We start from the raw sequence: 17,962 nt of genomic DNA, 5'->3' as shown, positions 1-17,962 counted from the left end.
AGCCACAGCGCCAGCCCCTCAAATATATCTTAAGTTATCTGCATGTTACAAAAGTATAAATCACTGCACTCAAAACATTTGCAAATAACCAAGTGATTTTAAATACCAATATTATCTGCTTCGTAATACATTGTGCTTCCTATGTGCAATGCATGATGCTAGAGGATGCTAGGGACAGAGGTCATGGAGAAGAGGTAAGCGCTATCAGTGACACACAATGGTTTCTCCACTCAGGGCAAATTGGGCCTGAGATGGGCCAAGTAAAAAGAAGACGTAGACAATTGCTCTCCTCAAATTTATATACTCTACACTAATAAAATATGCTAATCTAAATTAAGCAGTGGAAGATAAATTCACTATTGAAAGATAAAATAAACTTATGATTTAAAAAAATGTTTTTTACCTGAAATATCTTCAGACCATCTGGTATTAATACATCTACTTTCACCCATTTGCTGTGAGTTGATGTGTTGTATGTCCAAAATATTTCTTCTTCCTTTGATGAAAAGAAAGATATGACTCATTCCCCAAATTCTAATCTCCCATTTAATTACATTGCTCTATTAATTCCATTTTAGTAGGATTATCTAGATGTATGATCATCAGTACCAGGAAATCTGAAGTATTGGCTGTGAGAATGAAGATCCAAATAATACTTTTAAAAAGGAAAAAATAAGAAAACAAACTATGTCTATTTAGTAAAGCTGTTTTTTCTTAATTCATAAATTAAGATACAGCAAAAATTTGAATAGACTGTTAAATAAAGTACTATGCCACAAAAATAAAACTCTAAATAAAAATTGATAATACCAGTTATTTAATGTTGATGCCAATATCATTTTTTATATTTTACAAAATGGATGATGCTTTATAAAGAAGAGAAATAAGAGACAAATGTTAAATATAAGGGTAAAAATTGTATCAGATGCATTTTCTGTGCAATGTCAATTTCTATTAAATATTTTTCCCACAGAAAAATTCAAAGGAAACAATTATTTTCTGGTAATATGTTCCTACAGTTGAACTCTGCTAGTCACTCTATCAAAAGCCATTTTTATAAGTTCTAGAGCATGCTACATATGTTCCTGTATAATGATAATTTTTCCACATACAAAATGCATACAAAACTGTTACAGCACACTAAAACACTCAATTAACATCCATAATATATTCCAGAAATGTGTCTGTATTATTGTTGTTTATGGTTTTTGACCATGCTTTTGTGCTCTGAAATAATCCTACTGTTTCTTTAATTTCATCAAACATTCAACTTAAATTGATATTTCCATGGAAAAGCTAGACCCATGGTTCATACTATTTACCTATAGGATACAGTGACTTTTCGTGTAGCCATATATTAAACATGTAGAGAATGTTTATGCACCCTGAGAATGCATAAATGTTTCAGGCTGACCTCGGAAACTGGCTCTATGTCTGCTTTCTAGTCTGAGATACAAGCAGCTTTGGAAGGTAACATGCAGCTGTAATTCAAAAAACACATGACACAAATTTTCACTCTTCTAAGTATTTATCTCCTCCCTCAGCTCTGCTTATTTCATTGGTTTACAAGTTTTTCTAAAAATGAATCAATTTTCAATTTAGTCTTATATGCCTCTGCTACCTGATTCCTACTCCTAATTTCTAAGTCCTAAATATTTCAGAAGTTTAAATCGATTAGTGTTCTTCATCATCATTACAATGTCCATTAGATGAACATATATGCAGCTGAAGTTTCCATGTCACATCAAGAATGAATTAGTTATGAAAAAGTGAGAAATGAACTAAATTTTCTTACAATTGTATCCTGCACAACTCCAGTTACTAAGCATCAAGACATTCTTGTTTTGCACATACTTTTACTGACACAACTTGGCAAACTGCATTCATCACCTCCCCCCTACGCATTTCATGAAAATTGAGAACTTGCGCTTCTGTCATAGTTAACTACTTGATTTTCCTCTGTTCTATCTGAAAAGGAATGCATTTAAATTTTCCTGAAAAGTGAACAGAGATCTTCCCAAAGTAAAATGTCTTTCCATTCATTAATATAATGGTGTCCTGTTTATAAAATACACATTTTTCTATCAAATTTTCCTGTCTGATGACACAAGCAATTATAAAGGAACTATATGAAATCAACTTGCATTTTATTCCTGTTCATATGCTTATATTCTTATTTAACAGATGTTAATGTAAAAAGTAAACCCTTGTCCAGAAAAATATTTCAATTGATATTCTAGTTTTCTATCATCTTAAAAATCATTGAATAAAAATGTAAAAACGTTTTTGCTCCCCAGATTAGAATCAATAATGCAGACTTAGGGTCAGAGTTATGTAACAGTAGATTAAGCCACCACCTGTGATGTCAGCATTGCATATGAGTACTCGTTCACAACCTGGCTGTTCTGCTTCTAATCCAGCTGCATTCTGGGAAAACAAGACAGTCCAAGTGCTTGGACCCTGCCACCAACATGGGAGACCCAGATGGAGTTCCAGGCTCTTGGTTTCCATGTACTTTCTACATCTCAAGTTCTAATGTCTTCTGGAAATAACAAAACACCTTTACCATTCTTTCTGGATTTTTCTTGGTTTACCTCTTCAAATTTATAAGGATTTATATGAAGGTACTTCAACAGGTCTGTAGAAAATGGAATTCGCTGATACATTTATTTGGTGGCAAGAAAATTTTAGAATCCAAGCATACAAGGGCTCTTCAAAAAGTTTACAAAAAATGCAATTATGAAAAAACTATCCATCTATTACAATAGTTTCTGCACCAAAATAAACATTTTAATTCCATTTTCCACAAACCTTTCCAACTGCCCTGTGGATACGAATAAGAACAGCACTCTATTCATGGAAGATGCAAATGAGCATCTTCATCGAGGGCTAATTTTTTAAAATTTTGGAGTATGCTTTAACTTTGTGGCAAAATATCAATCTGCAGCTTAAATATATTTTGATGAAAAATTTTCATCAGTGTGTTTTATGTACAGTGGATAGAAAACAGAATGTCAGAAAAGACAACATTGTTTGCCTAACACAAGCTAATAAATAAAACACCAGCCAACATTCTCAAAATTGTACATCCATTTTGGTTTGGGTTAATACACTGCAACAGTTCTCCAGCATTATCTTCTTATCTTAGAAACTCCTAATAAATATGTTATTAGTCTATGGTGTGGTATCTAAGACTATTTGTTTTCTCTATTTTCTTATACCACCCCCAAAGTCACCAGAAGAGTACTACTACTCATTTTCATTACATCATAATGGTATTCCACATACATTAAAAATTCTAAAATTCATCAGTTATTTTCATGGCAGACTAGAATAATCTTTTGGATTATAACATATGCATGAGTATTTCACAAAGTTCTTGGAAATTATAATTAAAAGGTAAACTTTATTCTGACTTTTGACTTCCATGCATTGTTTTTTATAACATAAATTTTCATAAATTTTTAAAGGAAATTTTAAAGATTTATTGTTTATTTCTTTGAAAGGCAGAGTTATAGAGAGAGAAGGAGAGGCAGAGAGAGAGAGAGAGAGGGAGAAAGAGAGAGAGATCTTCCATCTGCTGGTTCAATCCCCAAATGGCTTCAAAGCTGGGGCTGGGACAGGCCAAAAGTAGGAGCCTGGAGTTTCTTCCAGGTCTCTCATATGGATGCAGGGGCCTAAGCACTTCTGCCATCTTCCACTGCCTTCCCAGGCAAATTAGCAGGGAGCTGGATCAAAAGTGGAGCACCCAGGTCTTGAACTTGCTGCCATATGGGATGCCAGAATTGCAGGTGGAGTCTTAACCTGCCACACTATAACACTGGCCCCTTTCATGAACTTTTTGAATAACTTTTATATGCATGGATTTCCAGAAAGTTTTGCAACAAAATGAATTTATATTTGACCTTTTATTTTTCATGAACTTTCTAAAGTATCCTTGTATCAGTGATTTTCCACTGAAATTTATCTTAAACACTCATTAAACACCAATATGGACACTCATTAATTACTTGCCTCATAAAGCACAGTCTTGTAGGACCATATTCTAAGGCATATTTAGCTAAATTATTTCAGAGCCTTTTTCACTATGTGTTAGCTGAAAGAGGAAACTGAAAATTATAGATCATTTCCTCATATGAAGTTGCATGCTTGGTTTATTTGGCAAAAGTGATAATAACTGGAAAATTATAGAGGCATGAATAGTAAAATGCATCTGTATAAAGTTTAACTTTTTATAAGGGGTCAAGACTTGCTCCATGAATGTGGAAAGTTTGTAGTGCTACAGGAAAGGTAGGAAGGAGCTTTCTGCAATCCCAGGCCTGAGCCCTTACCATGCTGCACGAAAGGTACCAACATATGTAAGGCAATGGATTCCCAAGTAATATTTCAAAGATGTCACAAAAATTTAACACAGCTACAGAATGCTAGATATAGGACCTCTTCAAGTAACAAAGGACACTGTATTAAGTTCTCCAATGAGAGTAATTATCCAACTTTTTGCTTCAGATCTCATAAATGTCCCAGGAAAAAAGGAGTGGAAGAAAGACTAGATATGATGAAAATAGTGCAATAAAGATAGAACGAGAAATGATGTGATAGAACCAGGAAGAAAAACATTTCCTCTTGAATTTCCAAGTATCTTGGTAATGAGCATTCTGATTTCTGAGGATAAATTATGATAGCACTTCAAACTTCAGAAGAATACAAACCAGGACAGAATGTTATTGACAGATGCTTATTGGCACCCAATAAGTGCAGATGATATAAAAAAAAAAACTTTTGTTGAAAATGAATCTGGCTGTTGTGATGTAGAAGTTTCAACTTGATTTAGTCAAACCATTCTGAGCCCAAAAAACTGACCTGTATACTTTTACTGCCACCTTCTGCTCCCATGTCAGAATCCCTGTACTTATTGCCAAACGAGACTGCTCTTTACTCCTATGACATCTTTATTTCCATCTATAAATAAAATCTTCTTCACAGTAGAAATTCCCAGTGTCTCTGGTATTTTCCCATTTGTAGACAGTTTTTTCAGCTGCTAGATTAAAAATACCTAAGGTGGTTTTAGCACTAGCACAACCATCACAACATTCACTCTACCTGCTGTGTCATTTTATAAGCAAATGCTCAGTTTGCTTTTAATCAGTAATTACCAGTCTTTAAAAACTGTCACATGGTGTACCTGAATGAGTATTTTCCATCATATTTTCAGTTTTAATGGTATATATAGGTTTAAAATTCAAAATAGATCATATAAGAGTTTCAATACAGAGCTAAAATTATAGAATGCTAGACATGTCATTTTATTAGACTTCCAGTTTCTTTAATGTAGTTCCATCAATAGGAAATATATATATAATTATATATAATATATAATACTGTGAAAATCACCCTACTGATTTTTGTAAATGTTAGTGTGTCCTAAACTGTTTTCTTAATAGTTCTTTTCAAAAGTATACTGATGGAGTCAGTGTTGCAGAGTAGCTGGCTTAGCTACTGCCTGCAATGCCAGCATCTCACATGGGTGCCAGTTCAAGTCCTGGCTGCTCCACTTCCAATCCAGCTCCGTGCTAACATGCCTGGGAAAGACTCGGAGGATGGCCCAAGTGCTAGGCCCCTGCACCCATGTGGGAGACCTGAAAAAGCTCCTAGCTCCTGTCTTCAGCCTTGCCCCACTCCCTGCCACTGCCACCATTTGGGGAGTGAATTAGAAAATAGAAAATCTCTCTCTCCCTGTCTCTACCTCTTTCTATATATAACTCTGCCTTTAAAATAAATAAACAAATCTTTAAATATAAATAAAATATAATCAATAAAATCAAGTTAAGGACACATAAAGCACACACACAACTGAGAAATACCTATAGAAATGTCAAGTTGTCAGGAATACAAATTTCGCTTTTTTTTGACAGGCAGAGTTAGTGAGAGAGAGAGAGAGAGAGAGAGAGACAGAGAGAAAAGTCTTCCTTCCATTGGTTCACCCCCCAAATGGCTACCACAGCTGGCGCACTGTGCCAATCCGAATACAGGAGCCAGGTGCTTCCTCCTGGTCTCCCAGGCAGGTGCAGGGCCCAAGCACTTGGGCCATCCTCCACTGCCCTCCAGGGCCACAGCAGAGAGCTAGACTGGAAGAGGAGCAACTGGGACAGAATCTGGTGCCCCAACTGGGACTAGAACCCGAGGTGCCAGCGCCGCAGGCGGAGGATTAGCCAAGTGAGCCACAGTGCCAGCCTAGGAATACAAATTTCATTTTTCAATGAATCTGAGACTATTGCAAATTTGTTCTTACCTTATTATTGTACAGTCTAACTCTCAAGATGCTATTTTCCATGGCGTAATAGAATTGAAGGTGGCAGCTCTTGCCCAAGCAATGACACACAGAGCTGTTTAAATAAGCCTTGCTGTTTAATTGGCTAAGAGTAAAAGCATGCTTAGCCCCAACATACACATAATATCCTAAAAAAGAAAAGAAAAGCAACTCAGGAAAACAATTGTCATTTTCTTTCTGAACAAAATTCTATTTCTGAAAATTTCAAAACCTAGCATGAAATATAAATATTTTATTTAAAAACATATGAAGTTCTAAAATGATTATGTCAAGTATAAATACTAGGTTTTCATTTTCATGTGTGAATCAGAAGTCAATCTTTCTCTTTTTTTGCTTTTTCAAAATTTTATTTAAGTTATACTATTTTCATGTATTTCATATATATCAATTTAGGAACATAGTGATACTTCTCTCTCTAAACTCCCTCCCACCCATGATACAACCCTTCTTCTTCCACTCTCCCATTCCCACTCTAAATTTTTACAAAGATCTATTATCAGTATTTTTAATAGTCATAAAGTTAACCCTAAGTAAGAAAAAGAGTCCAACAAATAGTATGAAGAAGAAAACACTGTTCCTCAACAGAAGAGGCAAGGGCTGAAAACAACAAATTTCAAAATGTCCTATCCATTCCAATACATCACATTTTAGGTACTCTATTAGTTATCTTAGATCTGGGAAAACATGTGATATCTGTCTTTTGGGGACTGGCTTATTTCACCAAAACATAATGATTTCCAGTTGTGTCCATTTTGTTGCAAAAGACAGGATTTAATTTTTTACAGCTGAATAGTACTCCATAGTGTATATATACCATAATTTCTTTATCCAGTCAACAGTTGATGAACATTTGGGTTGATTCCATATTTTAGCTATTGTGAATTGTGCTGCAATGAACATGGCAGTACAAATATAACTCTTTCAGATGCTGATTTCTTCTGGTTTGAGTAAATTCCCAGAAGTGGGATGGCTGGATCATATGGTAAGTCTATATTAGATTTCTGAGGTATCCCCATATTGTCTTCAACAGTGGCTGTACCAGTTTACATTCCCAGCAACAGTGGATTAGGGTACCCTTTTCCCCAAATCCTCGTCAGCATTTGTTTTTTGTTGTTGTTGTTGATTTCTGCATGAGAGCCATTCAAACTGGAGTAAAGTGAAATTTCATTGGGTTCAATTTGCATTTCCCTGAAGGCTGGTAATCCTGAGCATTTTTGCAAGTATCTGTTGGCCATTTGAATTTTCTCTCTTGAAAAAATTCAAGACCATTGCCCATTTCTTAAATGGATTGCTTGTTTTGTTGTTGTAGAATTTCTTGAGCTCTTTAGAGATTCTAGATGCTAACTGTTTATGGGTTGCGTAGTTTGAAAATATTTTCTCCCATTCTGTCAGTTGCCTCTGCACTTTCATGAGTGTTTCTTTTGCAGTGCAGAAGCTTCTCACCTTGATATAATCCCATTTGTCGATTTTGGCTTTGATTGTGCATCTGGGGTCTTTTCCATGAAGTCTTTACATATGTCAATGTTGCAGGGTTTCCCCAATGTTATCTAGCAGTTTAATGGTATTGGTTTGTAGATTTAGTTCTTTGATCTATTTTGAGTGGATTTTTGTGTAAGGTGTAAGGTAGGGTTCTATTCATACTTTGGCATGTGGAGATCCAGTTTCCCCAGCATCATTTGTTGAAGAGACTGTCCTTGCTCCAGGTATTGATATTAGGTCCTTTGTCAAAGATAAGTTAGTTGTAGATGTGTGAGTTGATTTCTGGAGTTCTATTCTGTTCCATTTTTCTATCCATCTGTTTTTGTGACAGAAGAGGCTGTTTTGATTATAACTGAAATCTTTCTTTAATCAAGAATTTCTGGGGGCAGTACTGTTGCATAGCCAGTAAAGCCTCTGCCTTCAGTACCAGCATCCCATATGGGCACCGGTTCAAGTCCTGGCTGCTCCAATTCTGATCCAGTTCTCTACTATAGCCTCAGAAAGCAGTGAAAGATGGGTCAAGTCCTTGGGCCCCTGCACCCACATGGGAGACCCAGAAGAAGCTCCTGGCTTCAGATCAGTGCAACTCCGGTTGTTGCAGCCATCTGAGGAGTGAATCAGAAGGTGGAAGACTCTCTCTCTCTTTCTCTCTCTCTCTCTCTTCATTTCTCTCTGCCTGTGCCTCACTGTAACTCTGCTTTTCAAGTAAATAAATCCTTTTTAAAAAAAATTCTTCCTGGGGCCGGCGCTGTGGCTCGCTTGGCTGATCCTCCGCCTGTGGCATCGGCATCCCATATGGGCACTGGGTTCTTGTCCTGGTCACTCCTCTTCCAGTCCAGCTCTCTGCTGTGGCCTGGGAGGGCAATGGAGGATGGCCCAGGCACTTGGGCCCTTGCACCTGCATGGGAGACGGGGTGGGGCTTTGGATCAGCGCAGCACTGGCCGTGGCAGCCATTTGCGGGGTGAACCAACGGAAGGAAGACCTTTCTCTCTGTCTCTTTCTCTCTCACTGAATATAACTCTGCCTGTCAAATAAATTATAAAAAAATGCTTCCTGTTTCTCCCTAGTGAAATACTTCATTTCTGTGTAAGTTAATAAATATTATTGCAAATTCTAGAACCATAAATGTAATTGAAACTTATTTCCAGGAAAAATTGGGTTTTAATCAACATAGCACTGGAAGTTTACACTTTCCCTCTGATCTGCATATAAAGAAATGATAACTGAAATAAAAACATTTTTTAGAAAGCAGACAGAGAAAGGACAAAGACAAGATAAAACACCTCAGAGTATGTTTTATCAGAAACAGGTTATGGTAGTTTGGATTCTGACTCTGACCAATTTACATGTTTGACAAAAGAGGAAAACAGTTAAACTCTCCCAGTGAAGGTAAAAACTTTGGATAGGGAACTATGCTTATAAAATTAGGACAGAAAGTACAGCAACATCCACTGTTTTGGGCTATGGCAAAATGATAAGATTTTACCATGAAATATGAAACCCTGAACTATACTGTTATACAGATAAGGTTTAGGGGAGTTAAGTAATGCCACACAAAATCATTTAACAAGGCGGGGTAAGAACAGAAAATGAGAGCAGGAAAGAGTGGAGGGAGGTGGGAAGAGAACAAATCTCACTGAAAAAGAGTCTCTGAAGTTCCTAGTTTTTTGCACCATCATAAAGGGAGCTCAGAAGTTGTCAATCTTATCCTTTCAATAAGTAAAAAAGCTGAACAAACTGAAAATTAACAACTTTTCACAGACCGTGGGAGAACTGAGGTCACAGTTCAAAAGCACTACCCCAGGATTAGGGAGTCTGGAAGACACAGAAAACCACAATTCACCAGAGCAAAAAGTCCAGAGCACAGATCTCTGTGGAAGCGATTCCTGAGCAGGAAAATCTAAAATGAATCTGGTATGAGTAAGTCTGACAGTAAAAAAAAAATCAGAATATTTCAACATGTAGCTAAGAGAGAGGAAATCAGCCATTCTGCCTGGACTATTCTGACATTATAAATAAGCTCTGAACTCAAAAGAAACTAGGTCTCCACTACCTAAATGACCAGAGTTTTACTATAGTCTAACTGTCTGGGGGAAAAGGAACTACCCAACTTCAATCAGCTCTAGCCTTCTACATGGCAGTACCTTAGAGGCAGAGGAACAGCCAGAATTCAACTCTTTGTAGTCTTCCTGTCCTGACTGAGGTCTGACAGAGGAGAGTGGTAGCAAGAAGCACTTTTGAAGGTCACAGAATAGGTGCAGGGTCACCAATAAACTGAGACCTAATTAGAGGATAATACAGTGTCTCCCCTCCCTTCAAAATATGTTACCACATCAACAGGACTTCTGTATAATAAGCAAAATAGTACAAAAAGAGTTACCAATCTCAGACCCTACTGAAGAAGAGGTCTCTAAGAGACAAGGACTCCACACTGAACAAAATGTTAGCCTCAGACACTTACAGCCACAGCAAACAGTGAACACAGTAAACCACTGATGGATAAACATAAGTGCTCACACTATTTACATGAATTCCTGTTACATGGTGCATCATGTCTGGCTTTCAACAAAAAAAATATAGAACATACTGAAAGGAAAACAACACAGTTTAAAAAGAAAAAGCATCAGAACCAAGGCCAAATTTAAAACAACTATGATTAATATGTTAAGGACTTGAATGGAAAATGTAAACAACTGAAAAAAATAAAAATAATGTAGGCAATGAGACAAAAGTCCTGAGAAGGAATCAAAAAACTTAATATAACGATTACAACCATTTTAACAGAAAGGATGTCTTTGATGGGCTCATTAGTAGACTGAAGGGTTTCTGAGGATGTGAGGGAATGTTTAATAGAACTTCCAAAATCAAAAAAAAAAAAAAAAAGAAAAAGAAAAAGAAAACAAACAATGGGATGAAATGGAACAGAATAGTCAATCACTGTGGGGAAACTGCAACAGGTGCTCTATCCATGTAATGGAAGTTAAAGGGAAAGGAAAAGGAAAAGAAAGCAGCAGAAGCAATATTTGAAACAATGTTCCCAAATAATGGTAGACATAAAATCACAGATCCAGGAAGTCCAGAAAATATCAAGTAGGATAAATTCCAAAAGCAAACAGGAAATAGACAAGAAATAACAAAAAAGCATATTATATTCAGACCGCAAAAAAATCAAAGAAAAAGCAAATATCTTAAAAAGTCCAATGGGGAAAAAAATGCCCTTAGCTATGAAAGAGCAAAGATAAAAACAGCATTTATCTTCTTGGAAAACATTCAAGCAAAAGTGGAACGAATTAATTTCAAGTTTTGAGAGACAAAATGCTGAAATCTGTATCCTATAAAATAATCTTGAAATATTAAGACCTCCTAAAAATTAAAATAATTTGTTGCCATATACCTGCTTTGCAAGAAATGAAAATACTTAGAAAGAAGGAAAATTATATAGGTCAGAAACTTGGATTTACATAAAGAAAGGAAGAGCATTAGAGAAGAACTACTGAAAGCACAACAAAAATTAATTTTCCTATAAATTAAATTGATCTAACCAATAGCAGTTTATTCAAGAGAATAACAGTAACAATATACATAATCAATGATACCAGGGAAAGGAAGGAGGAATTATGAAAATTGTAGCATAGGGTACTTGCAATGATAAAGAATATAGAAATATTTGAAGTGAGTTTGATTAGTTGTAAATATAAATTATAAACTCTAGACCTATAGCTACAAAAATTTTTAAAAAGAAGTACAATGATATACTAAAAAGGAGACAAAATGAAATCACATAAAATCTACAAGTAAAACCATAAAAGGGAGAGCAGATGTTTAGCCTAGTGGCTAGACACATGGATCCCACATCAGAGACTGTGAATTCAATACCCAGTTTCCGGACTCTAGCTTCCTGCCAGTATAGATCCTAAAAAGTAGCTGTGATTAGATGTTGCCACTCACACTGGAGACCTGGACAGAGTTCCTGGCACCTGGATCCAGCTTCAGTTTAACCCTAGCTCCTGGGGGAATTTTCAGGGGTACCAGCTGATGGGAGCTCATTGTCTGTCTCTGTATGTTTATTTCTCTCTATCTGCCTCTCAAATAATGAACAGTAGCAAAATATTTAAAAAGGGCAAAAATAATGGAAGACAATGCTAGCAACAAAGAATAAGGGGAACAAAATGCAAACAGTGATAAGCATAAGTATAAATACACCCAATACTGATAATACTTTAAATGTCAATTTTCTAAGTATACATATTAAAACCAGAGATGGTCAGAATGATTCAAAAAATGTGACCCAACTAATCATTATCTACATGAAATCCAATATAAAATAAGTGTACATTTAGATTAAAAGTAAATAGATATAAAAGAGATACATCATGTTAGCACTAATCGAAAAGTTGGGTAGCTATATTAAAACTGGAAGAGCAAACTTCAGTGCAAGGAAAAAGAAATGAGCTCCATTATGCCACAGAAAGGCATGCAGAAAACTGAAATGCCTATTGAGTAGAAAAAGCCAATCTGCAATCGTTGTGTCCTGAGTGATTCCAATTACAAGACTTAAAGGAAAAGGAAAACCATAGAGTGAAATAATCAGCATTGTTTTCCTCTCCTACCTTCGTAATTACCACTTTGATCCTGCTGAGGTGTGGATCCTAATGCTTGGACCTCACTTGCTTTTGTCCGTATCCAGGACAGCTGCTCAGCAGATGCTTCTGATGCCCAGTCACACATGTCGGATTCAAATCCACAGGCGTGACATACTGAAGAGGAGAGAAAAAAGTGCCGAAGGTCTGCCACAAGCTACTAAGTGGATGCTTACCCAACGTTATCTATTATGATCAAATCAACTAGAAGCATAACATACACACACATGCACACAGATCATATCTGGAATTTTTGATACAGTAATACTTAGAACACCCAAGTAACTCTATTTGCCAAAACCTTCAGTTGATCCTGCTGGGTATCCTCCCAAATGAGAATCATCAGCATAAAAAAAGAAAAGATATTCCTATTTCTTGTACCACTTTGATTGCAATTTTTAAAATGATATAATACAACTTCATTATTTTCTTTTTAAGACTATAATGTAAATTAAAAATGTTATCTCAAAAATTTAAAATTTCATATTAAAATGACATAATACAAGAGTATTAAAAACTCATGGAAAGCTGGAATTAAAATTGTGATACAAAATTTTGAAATCCATGCATAGATTTTCATTAATCCATATTTTCCATGAACTATCTGATGCAGCTTTATGTTTGACTTCATCTACTTTATCAAATTAGTTTAAATTAACTATTCCTAATCACATTGATATTTTAAAGGAAAAACATTGTATATGATCCCAATGTGGTCTGTAATGCCACTGCTTTTTAAGATATCACCTTAAAAGGGCAGGCACTGTGGCGTGATAGACTAAGCCTCCACCTGAGGTGCCAGAATCCCATATGGGTGCCAGTTCATGTCCCAGCTGCTCCTGATCTAGCTCTCTGCTGTGGCCTGAGAAAGCACTGGAAGATGGTCCAAGTCCTTACAACACTCCAGCTTAAACTAGGACATTAATGTCAACAAGATAGATATGTGCATATCTCTATGGGGGTCTCTGAGTCTCAAGAATTGCCTACACACCAACAAGATGGGCATCTCAGTCTAACACTTACATCTCAATCCTTCATGTGGAGAATCGAATCTGCAGAGGTCTGCAACTGGATGGCATAGTTCCTGATGGGTCTCAGACGCTTCTTGACATGGTAAAATTTCATCTGTTAAGTTTAAAAATGTGGAATAGGTGAAATGCAGATGCAACTGGAAAGCCATGTACTTCTTACAATGTTAATATTTATTCTACACAGCATCTTCCTCTCACCTTCTCTCCATAATAGCATCAGTCCTGGGCAACCCCTTAAGGAAACTTTTTTTCTTATTGAGGCAAAAATTCATACACGAACACATACACAGAGTCAGAGACAGTAAAACAACTATGCCAAGGCTTTTGTATTTTAATGAGATCTCTGTGGTTACTGGCAAGTCCCAAAATTAAATATCCATTTTCTATGGAAATAGGTAATCTGTCTAAATGCCCAAAATTAAAAGCTCATTATTGGAAAGACATCTATACTGGCATCAAATATAACATATGGTACCCTTTTTAACTAGGAATTAGACCTTCCCTGGAACTAATCTCCTCCTCTCCTTTTTTTTTTTTTTTTGACAGGTAGAGTGGACAGTGAGAGAGAGAGACAGAGAGAAAGGTCTTCCTTTGCCGTTGGTGCACCCTCCAATGGCCGCCACGGATGGCGCGCTGCGGCCGGCGCACCGTGCTGATCCGATGGCAGGAGCCAGGTGCTTATCCTGGTCTCCCATGGGGTACAGGGCCCAAGCACTTGGGCCATCCTCCACTGCACTCCCTGGCCCCAGCAGAGAGCTGGCCTGGAAGAGGGGCAACCGGGACAGAATCCGGTGCCCCGACCAGTACTCTCCTCTTAAAGTATACAGATTTTCTATTTTCTTTTCCCACAGTCTTCTCAACTAAAGAACTGCATGAAGGTAGCTTTGGTGTCATGACTGCTCCTCTTGCCACTTACAGAAAGTTCTTGATATCACCCTTCTAGAAACCACTGGCCTCTTTTGATAGCAAATGGCACCCCTCCCTGGACCAGCTCAATACAGTCACCTATAAACATTGATGAACTATACCTGAGTACCTGCAGATTTGAGCTCTTACCTCACAGTCACTATATCATTTTCCACTATTCACTTCCACCTTGCTTTTCAGCTTCCTAATCTCTTCTTATTGGTGATCTCAGAGGAGAGCTTTGATGAAAGGACACCTGCCACTCTTCCTCTAAGTGAGTATTATCACTTCTATTGATAACATTTCATTATAATTTCAAGTATCCCATCCCCCAACCACCACTCTGTCTTTCCAATTCACTCCTTTTAATATCTCAACTCAAACAATACAGCAGTGCATCACATATGACATTTTGATCCATGATAAAATGCACACATGATGGTGGTCCCCAGAGATTATATCACATAATGACATTGTAGCCATCTTAGCTTGTGAAAGTACACTCTGTAATGTCTAAAAGTGAGAAAGCAATGTAATGATACATCTCTCAAAAATATTCTCATGGGGAGGCATGACTGTATTTTGACTGCGACAGGACTTACAAGCCTAATTCCTTCCTCTTTCTTTTTCCTGCTTTCCCAGAATGATACTCAAAACTCTACTCCCTTTTTAAACTTCTAGGCTTTCCTTCTCCACCATCATTCATACCTTATCTTGCTTCATGTTTTACTGGGAAAATGAGAGAAGTAAGAAAACTTCCCAAATCTCACCTCATCTCCCTACCACGCTGTCCATTTGGCTTTCCTCCTGTTTCTGTGGGTCAGCTTACCATTCTCCTGTTGGAGTCACTCCTTTCAGTTTCACAGAAATTCTAAGTTCTCTTGATTATTTCCAGAGTAACTACAACAATTTTCTTCCATATCATCTATATCAACATGTTCTTTTTCTACAAGATCATTCTGAACTGCACCGAAACAGCCAAAATTTCATACAAGAAAACCTTCTTCTGATTTGGCATTTCTTATGACTAACTTCTCCAAGGGCTGTCTATTCTCACCAACTCCAACACCAATTCTTCTCTCCCTAATTCTCTCTTGAACCTATTCCCCTAAATTACCTTATTGAGGTAAAATTCATATTGCATAAAATGCATCACTTGAACTATACAATTTGATGGTCTCTAGCACATTCAATAACGTGCAATCATCACCATTATCTACCTCACAAACTTCTACAGCACTAATGAAACCCTATACCCAGTAGTAGTAACTCCCTGTTCTCTTTTCTCTCCTAGACTATGTAACACCTGATCCATCTTCTCTCACAATGGATTTGCCCACTCAGAATATGTCATGTAGCTGGATTCATATGGCAGGAGGCCTTTTGGGTCTACCTTCTTTGACTTAGCACAATGTTTTCAAGGTCCGTGGATCGGTATTTCATTCCTTTTTATTTTATTGCCCCACTCTTACTGCTCCACTGAAACTGCATGTATCAAAGCTGATCTCTATGTTGCTAAATCTTACATTAAAGCTTTTACTCAACATACTTGACAGATCAGTAATAATGGAAAAAGTAAATCATTCACACATCCCTGAAATATTTTCTTCACTAGGCTCCAGCACACAATTTCTACTGGTTTTCCCCCAATAAGATTTTTTCAGTCTTCTCTGCTGGTTTGCCTTCACTTGCTCAACAACACAACGCCCCAGAGCTCAGTCCTTGGAACTACTTTTCTCAACACTCTACACAACCTTGTATATATCACACAGTTGCATGCCTTTAAAATGTTTTTCAAATGCTGATTGCTTCATTATTCTAAAACTCAGATGTTTTGCTGTATTTCAGCTCAGACCCTTAATCCATCTTGAGTTGATTTTTTGCATAGGCTGTAAGGTAAGGGTCTTGTTCATACTTTCCCATGTGGAGATCCAATTTTCCTAGCACCATTTGCTGAAGAGACTGTCCTTTCTCCAGGGCTAGATTTTAGCTCCTTTATCAAATATTAGTTGGTTGCAGATGAGATGTGTGGATTGAATTCTGGATTCTGGGGTCCCTATTCTGTCCCATTGGTCTACATGTCTTTTTTTTAATTTTTTTGCCAGTATCAAACTGTTTCAATTACAACTGCCTGGTAGTATATCTTGATATCTGGTATTGTGATGCTTCCAACTTTATTTTTATAGTTTAAGATTACTTTAGCTGTTCAGGGTCTCTTGTGTTTCCATATGAATTTTAATATCTTTTTTCTGGATCTGATAAGAATGTGCTTTGTATTTTGATTAGGATCTCATTGAATTTATAAATTCCTTGGGTAATATGGACATTCTGATTATATTAATTTTTCCAACCCATAAAAAATAATGGAAATATTTTTCCATTATTTTGTGTCTTCTATTTATTTCTTTAATGCTTTGTAATTTTCATCATAGCGATCTTTCACCTCCTAGGTTAAATTTATTCTAAGGTATTTAAATTTTTTTAGCTATTGTGAGTAGGATTGATCATTGTTTTTAAAGATTTATTTATTTATTTGAAAGTCAGAGTTACACAGAGAGAGAAGAGGCACAGAGAGAGAGAGAGAGGTCTTCCATCCAATGGTTCACTCCCCAATTGGTCGCAACAGCTGGAGCTGTGCTGATCTGAAGCTAGGAACCAGGAGCCTCCTCCAGGTCTCCCACAAAGGCCACAGCAGAGAGCCAGATTGGAAGTGCAGTGGCCAGGTCTCAAACTGGTGTCCACATGGGATGCAGGTGCTTCAGCCCAGGGTGTTATCTTGCTGCGCCACAGTGCCGGCTCCAGAATTAATCTTAGAAGTTCTTTTTCAGCCATGGCATTGTCTATGTGTGTAAAGACTATTGATTTTTGTGTGTTAATTTTATATCCTACAACTTTACCAAACTCTTTTATGGTTTCAATAGTGGAGTCTTTTTGTCTCCTTATATATAGAATCATGTCATCTACAAGTAAGGATAATTTGATTCCTCCTTTCCAATTTGTATCCACTTGATTTCTTTTTCTTCCTTATAGCTCTGGCTAAAATGTCCAGGACTATACTGAATAGCAATCGTGAAAGTAGGCATCCTTGTCAGGTTCCAGATCTTAGTGAAATACTTACAAATTTTCCCCATTCAATATATGCTGGCTGTGAGTTTGTCATAAATTGCCTGGTTTGTGTTGAGGAATGTCCCTTCTATACCCAATTTTTCACCATGAAATGATGTCGTATTTTATGAAATACTTTGTTTGCAGTATTGAGAAAATATATTGGTTATTATTCTTCAGTTTGTTAATGTTGATGTATTACATGTATTGATTTTTGTATCCCTGCATACCAGGGATAAATCCCATTTGTTCACGGTGAATGATTTTCTGATTTGTTGTTAGATTCAATTAGCTAGTATTTTGTTGAGAATTGCTGCATCTATGTTCATCACAGATATTGGTCTATAGTTCTCTTTCTCTGTTTTATCTTTTTCTGGTTTGGGAATTAAGGTGATGCTGGCCTCATAGAAGGAGTTTTGGAGGATTCCCTCCCTTTCAATTGTTTTGAATAGTTTGAGAACAACTGAAAGTA

General features: G+C 36.8%; 1 protein-coding gene across 1 annotated transcript in view; it reads right to left on the bottom strand.

The window, feature by feature from the left end:
• Positions 1-17,962, bottom strand: part of MALRD1 (MAM and LDL receptor class A domain containing 1) — a 397,632-nt gene that overhangs the window by 318,308 nt on the left and 61,362 nt on the right. The window contains exons 6-9 of the mRNA XM_008268638.4: positions 13,472-13,573; positions 12,419-12,565; positions 6,290-6,456; positions 404-496 (exon numbers count right to left, since the gene is read on the bottom strand). Of these exons, the coding sequence (XP_008266860.3) occupies positions 404-496; positions 6,290-6,456; positions 12,419-12,565; positions 13,472-13,573 (509 nt within the window). The remainder of the gene's footprint in view (positions 1-403; positions 497-6,289; positions 6,457-12,418; positions 12,566-13,471; positions 13,574-17,962) is intronic.

Source organism: Oryctolagus cuniculus, chromosome 13 (assembly GCF_964237555.1).
Source record: "Oryctolagus cuniculus chromosome 13, mOryCun1.1, whole genome shotgun sequence".
NCBI lineage: Eukaryota > Metazoa > Chordata > Mammalia > Lagomorpha > Leporidae > Oryctolagus > Oryctolagus cuniculus.
Note: the sequence above shows the minus strand (reverse complement) of the source record. Positions and strands in the feature narration are given on the sequence as shown.